This window comes from Anolis carolinensis, chromosome 1 (genome assembly GCF_035594765.1).
Source record: "Anolis carolinensis isolate JA03-04 chromosome 1, rAnoCar3.1.pri, whole genome shotgun sequence".
NCBI lineage: Eukaryota > Metazoa > Chordata > Lepidosauria > Squamata > Dactyloidae > Anolis > Anolis carolinensis.
In genome coordinates, this window is record NC_085841.1 from 328,476,134 (window position 1) to 328,492,126 (window position 15,993).

General features: G+C 37.7%; 1 protein-coding gene and 1 long non-coding RNA gene across 4 annotated transcripts; one reads left to right on the forward strand and one right to left on the reverse strand.

Annotated features, from left to right (window-relative positions):
- Positions 1 to 2,691: 2,691 nt before the first annotated feature.
- Positions 2,692 to 3,775, reverse strand: LOC134295416 (uncharacterized). The gene is made up of 2 exons (XR_010001975.1): positions 3,637 to 3,775; positions 2,692 to 2,915 (listed from the first exon to the last, which is right to left on the reverse strand). It is a non-coding gene; the product is annotated as an uncharacterized LOC134295416 (long non-coding RNA).
- Positions 3,776 to 3,956: 181 nt separating this feature from the next.
- gemin2 (gem nuclear organelle associated protein 2) lies at positions 3,957 to 15,915 on the forward strand. Of its 3 annotated transcripts, XM_003214391.4 has the most exons (10): positions 3,957 to 4,097; positions 6,824 to 6,908; positions 7,227 to 7,316; positions 11,120 to 11,179; positions 11,466 to 11,579; positions 12,226 to 12,270; positions 12,951 to 13,019; positions 13,536 to 13,646; positions 14,079 to 14,134; positions 15,545 to 15,915. In XM_003214391.4, the coding sequence occupies exons 1-10, from the start codon at positions 3,976 to 3,978 to the stop codon at positions 15,582 to 15,584; spliced, it is 792 nt and encodes a 263-aa protein (XP_003214439.1). In that variant the 5' UTR covers positions 3,957 to 3,975; the 3' UTR covers positions 15,585 to 15,915. The 3 variants fall into 3 exon arrangements, with proteins under 3 accessions (XP_003214439.1, XP_008124119.1, XP_003214440.2); XM_008125912.3 differs by lacking the exon at positions 13,536 to 13,646; XM_003214392.4 differs by lacking the exon at positions 11,120 to 11,179.
- Positions 15,916 to 15,993: the final 78 nt, after the last annotated feature.

Consider the following 15,993-nt stretch of genomic DNA (forward strand, 5'->3'; position numbering starts at 1 on the left):
TTCAAATTTTGACCCAGGGTACATGTAAGTGTTTCACAGTATAAAATGTTTCCAAAAGAGATGTTCAGATCTTCCACCCAGCCTTTTGTACCAATTTCGCTTTTTGATTGAGTGGGTTACTTTACCTTTTTTGTGGAATACTTCATTTTAAGAAAGGCAAAAGTGATTGTTTCGAGATCATGATTATTAGCACACTGCTTTAGGCTACATTTGGGTAGAGTCATTGCTACTGGGATACTTTTTTGGGGAATTGCATACCAGTGAAATCTGAAAATGAGATGTAACTATACCTCCACGTTTGCACTGAGAATTTTGAAATATACTGTAGGTGAAAGATGGCCAGTTTCTGCTTGTATGGGATCCATTCTTCCAGTCAGCCAATGGCACAAAGGGGCCAGAAGGGGGTATGGCTTAAGCAAGGGAAAGTGTCCAGTATTTGGTATAATTTTTAATATACAACAGTATCAAATATAAATCAGATCAAAATATATTTAAATTTAAAATTTGACCATTAAGAGAAACATAACCTACAAAATGTTTTTGTATTTATTTATTTATTTACATCATTTCTATCCTGCCTTTTTCACCCGAGGGGACTCAAGGTCTGGCAAGATTCAGTGCCAATAAAACAATACAATGGAGTAAAACATAGAGCAATTAAAAACATTAAAACACATGAAACAATATAAAAAACTTAAAACATAAAGTTGCATAAATCCATTTGTCCAAAAAAAACCTTGCGCATAATCCATGAACCAGGCAATGTCAAAGCCGTGAAAAGATTTATTCGTTGAACGCTTGTGCGCATAACCAAGTAGGTCTTTAGATTCTTTTAAAGCCCAGGAGGGATGGAGCCTGCCAGAGGTCACTGGGGAGGGAGTTCCACAGCTGAGGCGCCACCACTGAGAAGGCCCTGTTCTCGTCCCCACCAGTCGCGCTTGCGAGGCAGGTGGGACCGAGAACAGGGCCTCCCCAAACGATCTTCTAGTAGGTTCATAGGACGAGATACGTTCAGACAGGTAAGTTGGACCAGAACCATTTAGGGCTTTATAGGTCAAGACCAGTACTTTGAATTGGGCTTGGTAGCATATTGGCAGTCAGTGGAGCTGACGCAACAGTAGTAGTATGCTCCCTGTATGCTGCTCCAGTTGTAAGTCTGGCTGCCACCCATTGTACTAGTTGGAACTTCCGGGCTGTCTTCAAGGGCAACCCCACATAGAGCACACTGTAGTAATCCAAGCGGGATATAACGAGCGTGGACCACTATGGCCAAGTATTAAGTGAAAACCTGCATAATTATTTTTGAAAGGCAGAATCCAGAGCATCCTTATAGATTGAATATCTCATATCTGAAATGCTTGAGACCAGATATGTTTGGGATTTTGGGTTTTTATCTTGGGGATATTTTCCTATAGATAATGAGATCTTGGAAATGTATGTATATTTCATATACACCTCATACCTATAACCTGAAATTTTATGCACTATCTTTTTAATGATTTTGTAAGTTTAAAAAATGGTTTTGTACACTGAACAATCAGAAAGCAAAAGTGTCACTATTTTAGCCACCTTTGTGTACATTTTTGAGTTTGGGTCCATTTGGGATTTCCAGAAAAGAGCTACTCAATCTGTGCTAGAGAAATATGAAAATAGGTATCTCTACTCATATGCTTTAAAATTTTGCAAATGATGTACCACTTAGAGCACTATTCCATCAAAACTAGCAAAGGAACACCTCAGGAGAATTGTGGGTTATCTTCTCAAGACATTACAACTCAAACTCTGTAGTATAAAATGTTTTGTGTCCAAATCATTTTATTTTAGCATTTTAAACATATTCTGCATTCTATAAAAATATATTGAAAATAAACTGAATTGCAGAACTCTGTCTTGAAATTCAAATGAAGCTGTCACCAATATTGGCATGGAATTCTCTGAAATGATGAAATCCCTCAATTTAAAAGAAAATGTTTATTAAATGAAACAATATGCACAATATTTCACACGGATAGCACCAAACCAGCAAATTATTACCAAGTCTTGGAAGTAGACTAATGGAAGTGGACTTTCATGGAAGCTTAGTTAATGTTACAAACAAGTTTTATTTATTATTTATTTACTATATTTATACTTCGCTCTTCTCACCCCGAAGGACACTCAGAGCAGCTTAAAAGTTACAAGCCAGCCTACAACTGGTTTGCTGTGAGTTTTCCCGGCTGTATGGCCATGTTCCAAAAGCATTCTCTCCTAACATTTTGCCCACATCTATGGTAGACATCCTCAGAGGTTGTGAGGTGTTGGAAACCAGGCAAGTACAGTTTATAAATCTGTGGGATGTTCAGGGTGGAAGAAAGAACTGTCTGCCTGAGGCAAGTGTGAATGTTGGAACTGGCCAGCTTGATTAATACCGGATAGCCTGGCAGCTTCCAAGCCTGGCTGTTTCCTGCCTGGGGAAATCCTTTGTTGAAAGGTGTTAACTGGCCCTGATTGTTTCTTGTCTAGAATTCCCATCTTCTGAGTGTTGTTCTGAGCACTTGATGAACCAACCTGGACACAGTATATTAGCTGAGAACACAGAAATTATGGGCCACTCTAATAACTATCATGTCAGACTACACAGAGAAGCCATTGAAATCCACAAGCATGTGGACAATTTCAACAGAAAGGAGGAAATCATGAAAATGAACAAAATCTGTTTTAAGAAACTTTTATTGGAAATTCCCTCCTACAAGAAAGAAATAGCAATTTCTTGTGAATACTGGGGGAAATGAAAGGAAAAAGGAAGAGAGGCCGACCAAGGGCGAGATGGATGGACGGTATCCTTGAAGTGACTGGCTTGACCTTGAAGGAACTGGGGGCAGCAGGGAGCTCTGGCGTGGACTGGTCCATGAGGTCACGAAGAGTTGGAGATGACTCTGTGAATGAAGAAGAAGAATTGTGAATACAACAAATGTATGTTTCATTGTATATTACTGCTTGTTGCATCCTTCATAAACTGTGGAAACAAGTATAGGTTTCTGATCACTTTATTATTGTAACCATGGATTGTTTTGCTCATTCAAGGGAATCCATTTTCTTTATATGAAACAATCAGGACCAGCTAACACCTCCCAACAAGGGATTCCCCCAGGCAGGAAACAGCAGGGCTTTGAAGCTGCCAAGGTATCCAATGCTAATCAAGGTAGTCAGGAGCCCCTGGTGGCGCAATGAGTTAAACTCTTGTGCCGGCAGTACTGCTGGCCAACAGGTCGGCGGTTCGAATCCCAGGAGAGCGAGTGAGCTCCCTTTGTCAGCTCCAGCTCCCCATGCGGGGACATGAGAGAAGCCTCCCAAAAGGATGGTAAAACATCAAACAACGTCCTTGCAGACGCCAGAAGAGACTTGCAGTTTCTCAAGAAAAAAATCTAGGTGGCCAATTGCAACCCTGAAACGATCAGGGCCAGCTAATCACCTCCCAACAAAGGATATAGCCAGGAAGGAAGCAGCCAAGCTCTGAAGCTGCAAGGCTATTCAATGCTAATCAAGGTGATCAATTGCAACATTCACACTTGCCTCAAACAGACAAGAGTTCTTTCTCCCACCCTGAGCTTTCCACAGATATATGAACCCCACTTGACTGGTTTCCAACAGACTCACAACTTCTGAGGATGCCTGCCATAGATGTCGGCGGAACGCCAGGAGAGAATTCTTCCGGAACATGGCCATACAGCCCGGAAAACTCACAGCAACCCAGTGATTCCCGCCATGAAAGCCTTCAACAACACAATAGAGAAAAACTCCTTTGGAAGCCGTAAAGGACTGACGCACTCTGTTTTTCCTCCTTGTCGTGCAGAATGGTTCTGTGCGCATGCGCATTCAGGTTGCCTCACGGCGGAGTGTCTACGATGAGCCCCAGACTCCAGAGCGGCCTGAGGGGAGAAGAGCTTTGGCAGCGGTATCAACAGTAATCAGGGAGACTGTGGTTGAGGGGCTGCCATGGAGTCGGCGGTGGAGGAACTGATGCCTCGCCTCCTTCCTGTGGGGGACTGCGACCTCACGGAGGATTTCGACCCCACCGTGCCCCCCAGGACGCCCCAGGAGTATCTAAAGCGGGTCCAGTAAGTGGGGCGCCTAGGCCGAGGGGAAATCTAGGCATGGCCCAACTTGGGCCTTCCTTTCAGGTGTTTTGGACTTCAACTCCCACCATTCCTAACCGCCTCAGGCCCTTTCCTTTTCCCCCCTCAGCCGCTTAAGCGGCTGAGGGGGAAAAGGAAAGGGCCTGAGGCGGTTAGGAATGGTGGGAGTTGAAGTCCAAAACACCTGAAAGGAAGGCCCAAGTTTGCCCCTGCCTGCTTATAGCAGTTTGACACTGCTTTAACTGCCGTGCCTCGATGCTGTAGAATTATGGGATTTGTAGTTTGATGGGGCACCAGAACTCTCAGGCTAAATAGCTCATAGAACTACAAATACCAGGATTCTATCGCACTTTCAGCATTTGTTGCTTGTGACCAGGTTGCATGAAAAGCCGCACGTCATTCCCAGTTTTTTAATTTGGCAACTCTTATTGTTGCTGTCATTGCCAACAAGTAAAGTGCGATTTAAGGCAACCCTGTGAATGAGAGATCTCCAAAGGGACAATTACACAGAATAATTGAAACAGTTTGATACCACTTTATAATAATAATAATAATAATAAACATCCCTGTTAACGGTGAGAACATTGGGAAGACTGCAAATAATAATAATAATAATAATAATAATAATAATAATAATAATAATAATAAGCACGCAAAGATACTGTGGGACTTCCGAATCCAGACTGACAAAGTTCTGGAACACAACACACCAGACATCACAGTTGTGGAAAAGAAAAAGGTTTGGATCATTGATGTTGCCATCCCAGGTGACAGTCGCATTGATGAAAAACAACAGGAAAAACTCAGCCTCAAGATTGAACTTCAAAGACTCTGGCAGAAATCAGTGCAGGTGGTGATGGGTACACTGGGTGCCGTGCCAAACGATCTCAGCCGGCATTTGGAAACAATAGACATTGACAAAATTACGATCTGCCAACTGCAAAAGGCCACCCTACTGGGATCTGCACGCATCATCCGAAAATACATCACACAGTCCTAGACACTTGGGAAGTGTTCGACTTGTGATTCTGTGATACGAAATCCAGTATATCTATCTTGTTTGCTGTGTCATAATAAAATAATAATTTATTTATAACCTGCCTTATCTCCCCAAGGGGACTCAGGGCGGTTTCCAACAAAAATAATAAAGTGGCAAACATTCAACGCCAAAAACGGACAAATAGCAAATCAAAACAATAAATAAAACAATCTCAGTATAAACTTACAAAACTTTAAGTGCCATGATAATGCTATGGAATCATGGGAGGTGTAGTTTGGTGAGGCACCAGCAATCTTTGGCAGAGAAAGCTAAAGACTTTGTAAAACTGATTTCCATGATTCCATAGCATCAAGCCATCACAGTTCAAGTGGTGTCAGACTGCATTAGTTCTACAGTGTAGTTGCTCCCCAAGGTCTACTGAGGTTTTGCAAACTCAGGTTCATAGCTTCCTTGATTGAGACTGTCAATCTTTTCTTATGATATATGTATTGTGCACTTTCAGACTTTCCTTTCATCTCTAAATACATCAACAGCTCCATGTCTGTTCTTAGGATGGCAATTGGGACTTGAGATAGTTAGTGGGAGAGCATTTCTCTTAATGAATAATTGTGTTTAGTTCTGCCAGAAACAACAGGCTAGAAACAAAAATTAAGAAACAGTAAAAAAGACACATGGCTCCTTAAAAATAATCTTCTGTGAAATAGAGCAATCAGTTTCATCTGATGCATCTGTAATCCGCAAAGGTTTATACCAAGTAAATTGTGTTAATAATCATTAAGGTGCCATGGCATTTTGTTGTTTTGCTACAGACATGAAACACACAGGGCCAGCTAACACCTCCCAACGAAGGATTCCCCCAGGCAGGAACCTGCCAGGCTTTGAAGATGCCAGGCTATTCAATACTAATCAATGTGGCCAATTGCAACATCCACACTTGCCTTATAATTTTTTCCCACATCACTATCGTGCACATGGCTTTAGTTTATGGATCTTAAGGTTCTAACAGAAAGCAAAATACATCCTTCATGCTTGAAGTCTTCCTGTCCTGAAAACTATACATCACCAAGCAGTATGCAAAGTTGTTATTAAAACCAATGAAAAATGAAGATTAAGGCCATCAAGAATATATTCATTATGAAAATGAGAAGGAGGAAGCTTATTCAGCTGTTTTGTCTCTTTGATTTGGGAATGTAACATCTTTTTTTTTTTCAAGGGCAGAGGAATGTTAAGAGCTAGAAATTAAAGAGTAGGTTGACCTGGACATCTAAAAATCAGACCCTTTAAATATTTACCAATGCAATGAGCTTGGCACGTAATATTTAAAGAGATGACACTTTTCTTACTATAGAAAGAAGTATGAGGAAAGTGGCACATGATTGATTTCTTATCAGTCTTTGTTAAAATCTATGAAGTCAGAGATTGGAATTTTGGAATGGTTCTGCAGATATTCAGTGATATATTATTTATCTCTCGTGGTCCATTATGTGTTTCAATTAAAAATACTATTTTTTCAAGGTGTTTTCACTACTCTGTCTTCTCTGTGATACCTAGCAAAGAAATTGTGGGAAAAGAATGACCAAGATTGTGATGATATTCATAAGTAGTCATAGTAGGTGATAATAGAAGAATTCCTGTATAAAATCTATGCTAGGCTTGTCTCAAAATTAGAAAGTATTTCAAATTTCAGACATCCATTCTTCTTTTGTAGAATTGAAGCTGCAAGATGTCCTGATGTTGTCGTGGCCCAAATAGATCCTAAGAAGTTGAAAAAGAAGCAGACTGTGAATATTTCAGTAAGTTTTTCTTAAAAGACAGGAATTCATAAGCTTCTCAATGGAACTAGTTCATTCGTGAGAAGCTCCTGAATGTTTGTAGTCATTTTTAAGATCAGATAGTTTCAGGCTCTGTTCAGGCTCTGATAGTACCATTTCAGACTCTGTTCACCTGACCCCATCTGTTTAGTTTCTAAAATACTTCTGAAGTACTGTAAATACACTTTGCACAATTCAAATGGATCAATTCTAGATTTGCAGAATTAAGTTTGAAATTGCAATGGCATTGTTTAATCTTAAAATTGCACACCATAATAGCAATAGCTCTTGTTTTCTCAGCTTTCAGGGTGCCAGCCTGCCCCTGTAGGTTACTCTCCAACACTGAAATGGCAGCAACAACAAGTGGCTCAGTTTTCAACCATTCGTCAGGTAAATAATAAATGTGCATAAAACATTAATGATATTGTATGACAGAGGTCAGGAAAATATGGTTTGTAGTAAATATTTGGCTCCAATTCCTTTTCATGGGCCCTTAAGATTCCCAACCTTTCTAGGTCTACATATTCCCCAATTTTTTAAAAAATGCCTCTCAAAAGTTCTAAATGCCTATAGAGGGCTACCTATAATGCCCTCCCCCGACCTGTCCAAACTGAGCGAAAAACCGAAATACCCAACCCATCAGGAGATATAAACTAGATGAGACTTACTGTTATTTCTTAGTTGCATTTCCATCCAGTTTTCAGCTACAAATGCAATGGAACATTTTTCTCTTCCATTTAAGTACACATTTACTCTGTGGTGCTTTATGTTTTTTTATATATAAGTCAAGATCTAATTAAGCCCCCTGCAGTTTAGGGAATGATCTAGATCTGTGCAGCTCAAAATGATAGTTTTTGAAATGGTTCCAGTCTTTGAGCCTTTGGTTGCTGGGTCCTGGAGAGTTTCCTGGACAAAAAATGTAGCCAACAGGAACAAATATGCTACTAGTCCTGGCATGTTGGAAAAATTAATTGGCAGTCACCTACGTCAGGAGTACTGCTTTGGAGCACTGCTTTTTAAACCCCGAATGAGATCTCTTAGCTCAAAGTTGTGGTCCCGAAAAATATAGCACAGTCAAAGTTTTCTGAACACCATGTAGTAACTGTTTCAGACATTTACACGAATCTGTTGTGCAGAATTTACAGTGCAGAGTTTACAGTGGACTCTATAGATGCTTCAGCTATCTATATATATAAAAGAGTGATGGCATCAGGGCAGTGGACAAAACAACAAAACTACAGGCCCCCCAACCTCGAAATTTGACAACACAACCCATCATCCACGCCTCTAGGTTGATACAACAAAAAGAAAAGAAAAATAAAGTCCTAATTAGAGGGAGAGCAATAATTGTTTTTATCCAATTGCTGCCAGTTTAGAGGGCTAATCTCTGCCCACTTCGTTGCCTAGCAACCAAGGGACAGCCAGGTTTCAGTTAGGGGACAGGCAAATTTAGGCCTCACTTAGGCTTCTTCCACAGATTATCTAATTTGCACTGGATTATATGGCAGTGTAGACTCAAGGCCCTTCCACACAGCTATATAACCCATTTATAATCTTATATTATCTGCTTTGCACTGGATTATCTTGACTCCACACTTCCATATAATCCACTTCAGTGTGCATTTTATACAACTGTGAAGAAGGGGCCTCATATAATCCAGTTCTAAGCAGATAATATAAGATGATCAATATACAGTAGACTCTCACTTATCCAACATAAACAGGCCGGCAGGATAAGTAAATATATTGGATAATAAGAAGGGATTCAGGAAAAGCTGATTAAACATCAAATTAGGTAATCGTTATACAAATTAAGCATCAAAACATCCTATTATACAACAAATTTGACAGAAAAGGTAGTTCCATGCGCAGTAATGCTATGTAGTAATTACAGTAGAGTCTCACTTATCCAACACTCGCTTATCCAATGTTCTGGATTATCCAACGCATTTTTGTAGTCAATGTTTTCAATATATCATGATATATTGCTAAATTCATAAATACAGTAATTACTACATAGCATTACTGCGTATTGAACTACTTTTTCTGCCAAATTTGTTGTCTAACATGATGTTTTGGTGTTTCATTTGTAAAATCATAACCTAATTTGATATTTAATAGGCTTTTCCTTAATGCCTCCCTATTATCCAACATATTCGGTTATCCAACATTTTGCCAGCCCACTTATGTTGGATAAGTGAGACTCTACTGTACTGTATTTACAAATTTACCAGTAAAATATCACAATGAATTTGAAACACTGACTACAAAAACTGATTATGAAAAGGCAGACTGTGTTGGATAATCCAGAACATTGTATAATCGAATGTTGGATAAGTGAGATTCTACTTTGATATGAAATAATTTCTAGGATAGAATAATGCAGAAGAATATAATCTCTAAAACCAGGACAGTAATAAAGAAATAAAGAAATAAAGAAAGTAAATAAAGCAAGGAAATTGGAAATTCCACAAAGGAAACAATCAGGGCCAGCTAACACCTCCCAAGAAAGGATTCTTCCAGAAAGGAAGCTGAGAAGGCAGTGAAGCACTATGTATTACCAAAGTCATTATTATTACTATCATTACTATCCTTACTATTATTATTATTATTATTATTATTATTATTATTATTATTATTATTGTGTTGCGGTCAACTGTGAAAATGAATACAATCTGGCTCCAAGTATTCAAAAACACTAAAATCAGAATATATAAAAATTAATGTGGTATAATAAAACAGAACAAAACAATCTCTAAAATCAGAACACTAAATAAAGAACAACACTCTGAAAATAGGGGAATTCCACACAGAAAACAATCAGGGCCAGCTAACACCTCCCAACAAAGGATTCCCATCATCAAAGTCTGGCCAATCCTCTGTTTTCTCAGGGCCACAGACAGTAGAAGCATATAAAATATTGCAAACAACGCCACTCTGAAAACAAGGTAATTCCAGACAGGAAACAATCAGGGCCAGCTAACACCTCCCAACAAAAAAATCACTCAGGGAGGAAACAGCTAGGCTTTAAATCTGCAAGGCCATTACATCCTAATCATTTTTCCTAATTGCAGCATTCATACTTGCCTCCAACAGACAAAAAAAAACAATCAGAAATATTGTATATTCACAACCTTTAGGAAATAATGTCCCCTGATGGCACAGCATGTTAAAGCGCTGAGCTGCTGAACTTCTGGACCGAAAGGCCGCAGGTTTGAATTGGGGGAACTGACAGAGCCCCCACTGTTAGCCCCAGCTTCTGCCAACCCAGAAGTTCAAAAACATGTAAATGTGAGTGCATCAATAGGTACTGCTCCGGTGGGAAGGTAACGCTGCTCCATGCAGTCATCCCACATGACCTTGGAGGAGTCTACAGACAACGACGGCTCTTCGGCTTAGAAATGGAGATGAGCACCAACCCCCAGAATCAGACATGACTGGACTTAACGTCAGGGGAAAACGTTTACCCTTTACCTTAACTACCACCAATTCCTCAATACTTTATTTCCCATACCACCATTCTTCGCCACAGCAACGCGTGGCCGGGCACAGCTAGTACTTCATAGAAAAGAAAATCAGCCTGTTTAGCAAGCCTTGCAAATGCTGATTTGTTATCAGTAATTGTTTAAGTTTTATACCTATTTTATATACCTATATACCCAGATTCATTCAAAAAATTATCAGGCCAAAAGAGGTCATGAGTGGAAAAGTTTAAGAGACCTGCTCTAGAGCATATTTTTAGATGCCACAGGGTTGCAGCTGTAAGAGGAAAAGTTTTTTGGCATTCACAAATTGGCACTAGTAAGTTTGGGTTTAGTTTTATAGTCAATAATATTGTCAGTTACGTTGGTTTTTTAAATTAGGTGTCATCCATTTAAAGAAGTTTTTGTTGACCATGAGTTGAAGTCAGTTAATTAAATCTGCATAAATTTAGAACAGTAATTCTAAGATGAGAAGACACAATATGTGTTTCTACACACTCATGTGTATCTTAGAAGAAGAATTCCTTATTTGAGAGCAAGGAGAAACTTCTTAGAAGATGGCATTTACCATCTTCAAGTACATGTTAAGCATAATTTCAAACATCTGATGCCTTATAAATTGTGTGCCCCTTATTAGTTGATCACCAAGGGTTTTATCTGAATAATTATATCAAGAAAAACTGAAACAGGATTTTCATTTAAATCTTCCAGAATGTGAACAAAAATAGGGATCATTGGAAGACACAGCAACTGGATAGTAATGTAGCCATTGTGAGTAGAATTTAACATTTTCACTGTGGTTGTCAAAGCGCTTTCTCTATCATTATCAATTTTAATTGTTTATGAATACTTTCTGTTTTTATTTTGTACTTCCGCTACATCATGATTCCTCGTGGTGCTGCAGTAACTGTTATAAACTTCAAATACAAAATTGTAGCATCAAGTATAAAAATGACAACTTTTGAGGGAAAGATGGGCAACTTTTTCTATCCATCTATAAAACATACATTTTATTTCATTGTATAAGAAAAATAAAATACATCTTTATATTCTTTAGCCTAGATCTGAAGATGAAGAAGCCTGGAAAAAATTTTGTCTGGGTGAAAAATTATATTTTGAAACAGCAGTTCAAGTATCCAGTGATGACAATGAAGGAATTGATTATGTTCAGGTGAATGTTCCATTGAATCAATGTTGCATATTATGACCCAAAATTTATGTGTGTTTGTACATTTATAAGCCTGTTACCAGTGGCATGAATGGCATTTTAAAATCTCTATTTCATTTAATATAAAATATTGTGTGTTCATTTTAATGCCATTATTGTGTTGTCTTCTGTATGTCTACCCAAAAGCAACTCTCCTTAAATTCATTAGGACTTGCTCCCAGGTATGCATATAAGATTGCAGCTTAATAGTACTACCGTTTATAGAACTGAATGATCAAATGCCAGTTCATTGCTGACACAGAAATCAGTAATATTGCAGCATTTGCATGTAGTCTTTGTCTGGCAGCATAAGCATAAAACCTTATCAGCCCTTTTCTTCAAACAGACCAGACCCATTGTTGTATAGCAAAGTGTTTTTCAATGTCGCCTCAGATTTCAACAATAATTAATTGCAGACAGTGAGCTTCCTTTTGGCACATAGAACTGATTTTTAGCACCTGATCAAATATAATCAGGTGAACGCATTTAGAAGTGTTATGATTTTAAAAAATTACATTGTAGTCCTCATGTCTAAAGCTAATTTTGATTTTCAACAAATATACTTACATCATACAAAAAGCTCTATTTAATACAATGTATTTTCTTTTAGATTGGCTTTCCTCCATTGCTGAGCATTGTTAGCAGAATGAATCAGGTAGCACTACTTCTTTCACTCTGAATAATTTTGGGATGCTATTAGTTATGCAAATGACATTACCCATCTTTTCTCTTCCAACTCCTCATATGTTAAATATTAAAGTATATTCTAGTATAGTTATTGTCAGTGCATCAGTTGTTTTAGATGGATAGTTGTGAATCATAAATTGATATACCTAATTGTATTGGATTTCAGATGTATTTTGTAAAATATTTAAAACACTAATTAAAAAAATAATTTGATTGATGACAAACTACTTTAACTGCTCTATTTAGATATTCTGCTATTATAACTTCTCTTTCTAAAATAATCAATTTTTTACTTTAATGTTACTGTAAGTTGCAGTGTGCTCTGTTCCCAAAATACTAGACATTTGTTTGTAAGCATGCAAGAATATTTGTCACTTACAAGTAGATTCTCCAATTTGCTAAACTAATTGAAAAAAAATGAAATGCCAGCATTATGGAATCATAAATTATAAAGTCATATTTACATTGTCAAGATGACTGTAAACATACAACCTATGGACACTTTATTTTTGGTCATCGGATTGCTGTATCGTCCATTGCCTTTGCCTGAAATATAAATTGACTTTGGATGATACTGGCAGAGGTATATTGGGTAAAAACTTCAAGCATTGAGAATATTTTCATAGCTGATTTTCTTTCTTTTAAAAGGCAACAGTAACTTCTGTCTTGGAATACCTGACAAACTGGCTTGCAAATAAGGAATTTACTCCAGAGCTGGTAACTTGCATTCTTATTTTGTAATTTTGGACTGGAGTTACATTTAAAATTGTACCTGTTCCAACTTGCATACAAACTCAACTTGAAAATAAATCTATAGAACCTATCTTGTTCATATCCCAGGAACTACTGCTGATCCTTTAATACAAATATTCTTGGTTCCTACCTATATCAAAAGGTTCTACTTATTACAGACTATAAAATAAATATTTCCAGAATATAAAAATAAGTCATATTGAGCCATTACAACTGCGATGGGTAAGAAGCTTCTATCAACAAAGTGAAAGCTTGTGCGCCAGATTCTGTAAAGGTTTGTTAGATGTCTAAATTGGGCTTCATTGGAACCCTAAGTAAGACGCAGCAGTTTTGTGGTGTTTTATTTAGACTTGGGTGCAGCTATTGACCTTATATCCAACCATAGTTTGATTTTTAAAAATGACAACAGCCATATTCTCACTTTAGTAGGGTAAAATAGTATGTTCAGTTCTCCCTGCAGCGTTCTTTACATTTCTCCAGGGCAGATGGCTTTATGCTTTGCTGGCCTGTCTTGAAAAACCATTGTTACCAGAAGCTCACTCTCTGATTCGGCAATTGGCCAGACAATGCTCTGAAGTGAGAGCCTTGGAGGTAAGTGAAAGCACTGTTGCAGGAAGGGAATGGAGGAAGATGTCATTTATGCATTAGCTGGTCATAGAAAAACATTTTGTTTCTTTGATACATTTGAGAATGATAATTCAAAGCATGACCAAGGACAGTCATTTGATAGACATTGTATGTGTATAATATATATATATATGTGTATTATAAGTGACAGCCTAGAGTTTTGATATTAATATTATTTTACTGACAGTACTTAATGGCGCAGTGGATGTCTAAAATTCAAGTAGCTTATTCTTTTTGTAATTCTATCAAGGAATATTTCCAAGTTTTTTAAATTTTCTTCAATGTTCAATGGATACAATGGGATTGATACATTTGCAAAACGTGTATGGAATCATTCATGCTAATCACATTTGCTGTAATGTATTGAAATAATCTTTCTCCCTCCCTCCGTTTCAGAATAAGGACGATGAAAAAGTGTCCGCTTTGAATTTGATCATTTGTTTAGTTGGCAGGTATGGCAAATAAGATGAATTATAAAAAAATAAACTTGGATCGTACAGAGCTTTTGCCCTCAGTGACTTGTTCTGAACTTTTAACTTCTGAAGTCCTAAAAACAGGTTTTCAGTGAGCATGATGTTAGCATCAGCCTCTTTCTTGTCACCAATTTGGATCTAGATTAGGTGCATGTAGTGCAGTGGCAGAAGCAGGCTAGTGTGGAGCTTGGGGCAGAGCCTTGCAAATCAGAAGAAGCACATTCTGTGACTAGAGTTTGCCTCCCATCTCTTTTTCAGAAATCCTTTCCTTACCATTACTACCCCTTCCACTGCAGCCAAACTCATGCAACAAGGACCCCTGTCATTCTGTGTAACTTTTTAGGAGATTGAATCAACATGGATTATTAGTGGAATTCATTCATACTAACCAATAGTCCAAAATAGTGTGGAAGACTGAAAGAGAATTATATGCACTGAAAAACAAGACTTACGCAACTACTATATCCTGCATATAACTTGTAGCATGCCTGCTCCTAGGGTTTTTTTTCTGATCACTTATTGTTTCCCCTCAGAATCATTTGGAGATGTTCTATCAGCTATCATAGAACCTGATCTCTTGAAGGACAGGGAAGATGGAATGCCCACCCCAAAGAAATTAGACAGGTTCCTTCCCTAGCTTCCTTTAGGAAAGAATTAAAAACTTGGATGGAAGCAGGCATTTGAAGATGGCTAATAATAATTTTACTGTGATGGTGGTTTTTTAGCCGCACCAATGCCAACTGACTTGACCTGGTGATGGACATGTTTAAATCAAGCAAAAATTTTAAATTCATGTTATTTCCCTTCTGTTTATTGTTATGTCAGTCGGTTAGGTTTTTTAATATTGTTGTTAAGTATTATGTTTTTATATTTGCCTTTTTGTATTGTGGTTTATTTTTGTTACTTTTTGATATTGTTTATGTATCATGTTGTAATTTTGTAATTTGTACTTTGCACTGTTTTTTACTTCTTGTAAGCCGCCAAGTCCTGTTTCGATATAAATAAAGATGATGATGGTGGTGATTATTATTATTGTTATTATTATTCCACAATGGAATTAATTAACTATATTCCAGCAGTTCTCAGAGAATTCCTTTCAACTTGATGTAATATCCCATGGCAGATCTCAGATCAGGCAGAAGTTGTTTGGCACCTTGCTGTTGTTTACCATAACCTGATAACCATCCATGTAGTATCTACTCAGATTTTATAGTTCCATACTTAATGAGCTGACACAATGGGTTCAAGTTTTGAAGAAGTTAAGAAATTTAGCTCTGACCCTTATATTTAGTATGTCAGTGTTCTGCGGGAGTCCTCAACTCATTAAGTCTTCTTTTAGACTTAATGCCAATATATAGAATTTAAATAGTTTTCCTAATCATTTTACAGATATTTTGACCAGCATGACCTGGCTGATGAGGCAACCTGAAAAATCTGGAGAGAGAACACATAAGCACAAGATGTTATGGTTGATATCAGCTAACTTCTTTGGATCTCCAATGCAAAGAATGGCAGACACGTCCAACCTTGCAGCATGAGCTCACTGGATAAAGCGGGTTAGAAGATCTGTGGACATTTTTTAGAGCAAAAGTGGTACTTCAAACTCAGCTTAGAAGAGCTCAGCAGGTGGAATGCCTACATGGTTCATTACGGATCTAAAGAACACAATATTTTATCTCATTAAAATGCAAGATTGTATTAAGCTAATACATATGCTGTATAAGAATTTTTATGTTTTCTAAATAAAGTTTTCAAAAGTTCTTCCGTTGTGAATTTTGAAGGGACTGCTGTATTTGTCTCTTACAGTAGACACAACATAAATCTTTCTCAGACTGCAA

Coding starts and splice junctions, on each gene's coding strand:
- gemin2 (XM_003214391.4), top strand. CDS start 3,976: ATGGAGTCGGCGGTGGAGGAACTGATGCCTCGCCTCCTTCCTGTGGGG. Junction 6,909..7,226: donor AGCAGACTGTGAATATTTCA/GTAAGTTTTTCT, acceptor TTGTTTTCTCAG/CTTTCAGGGTGCCAGCCTGC. Junction 13,647..14,078: donor CTGAAGTGAGAGCCTTGGAG/GTAAGTGAAAGC, acceptor CCTCCGTTTCAG/AATAAGGACGATGAAAAAGT.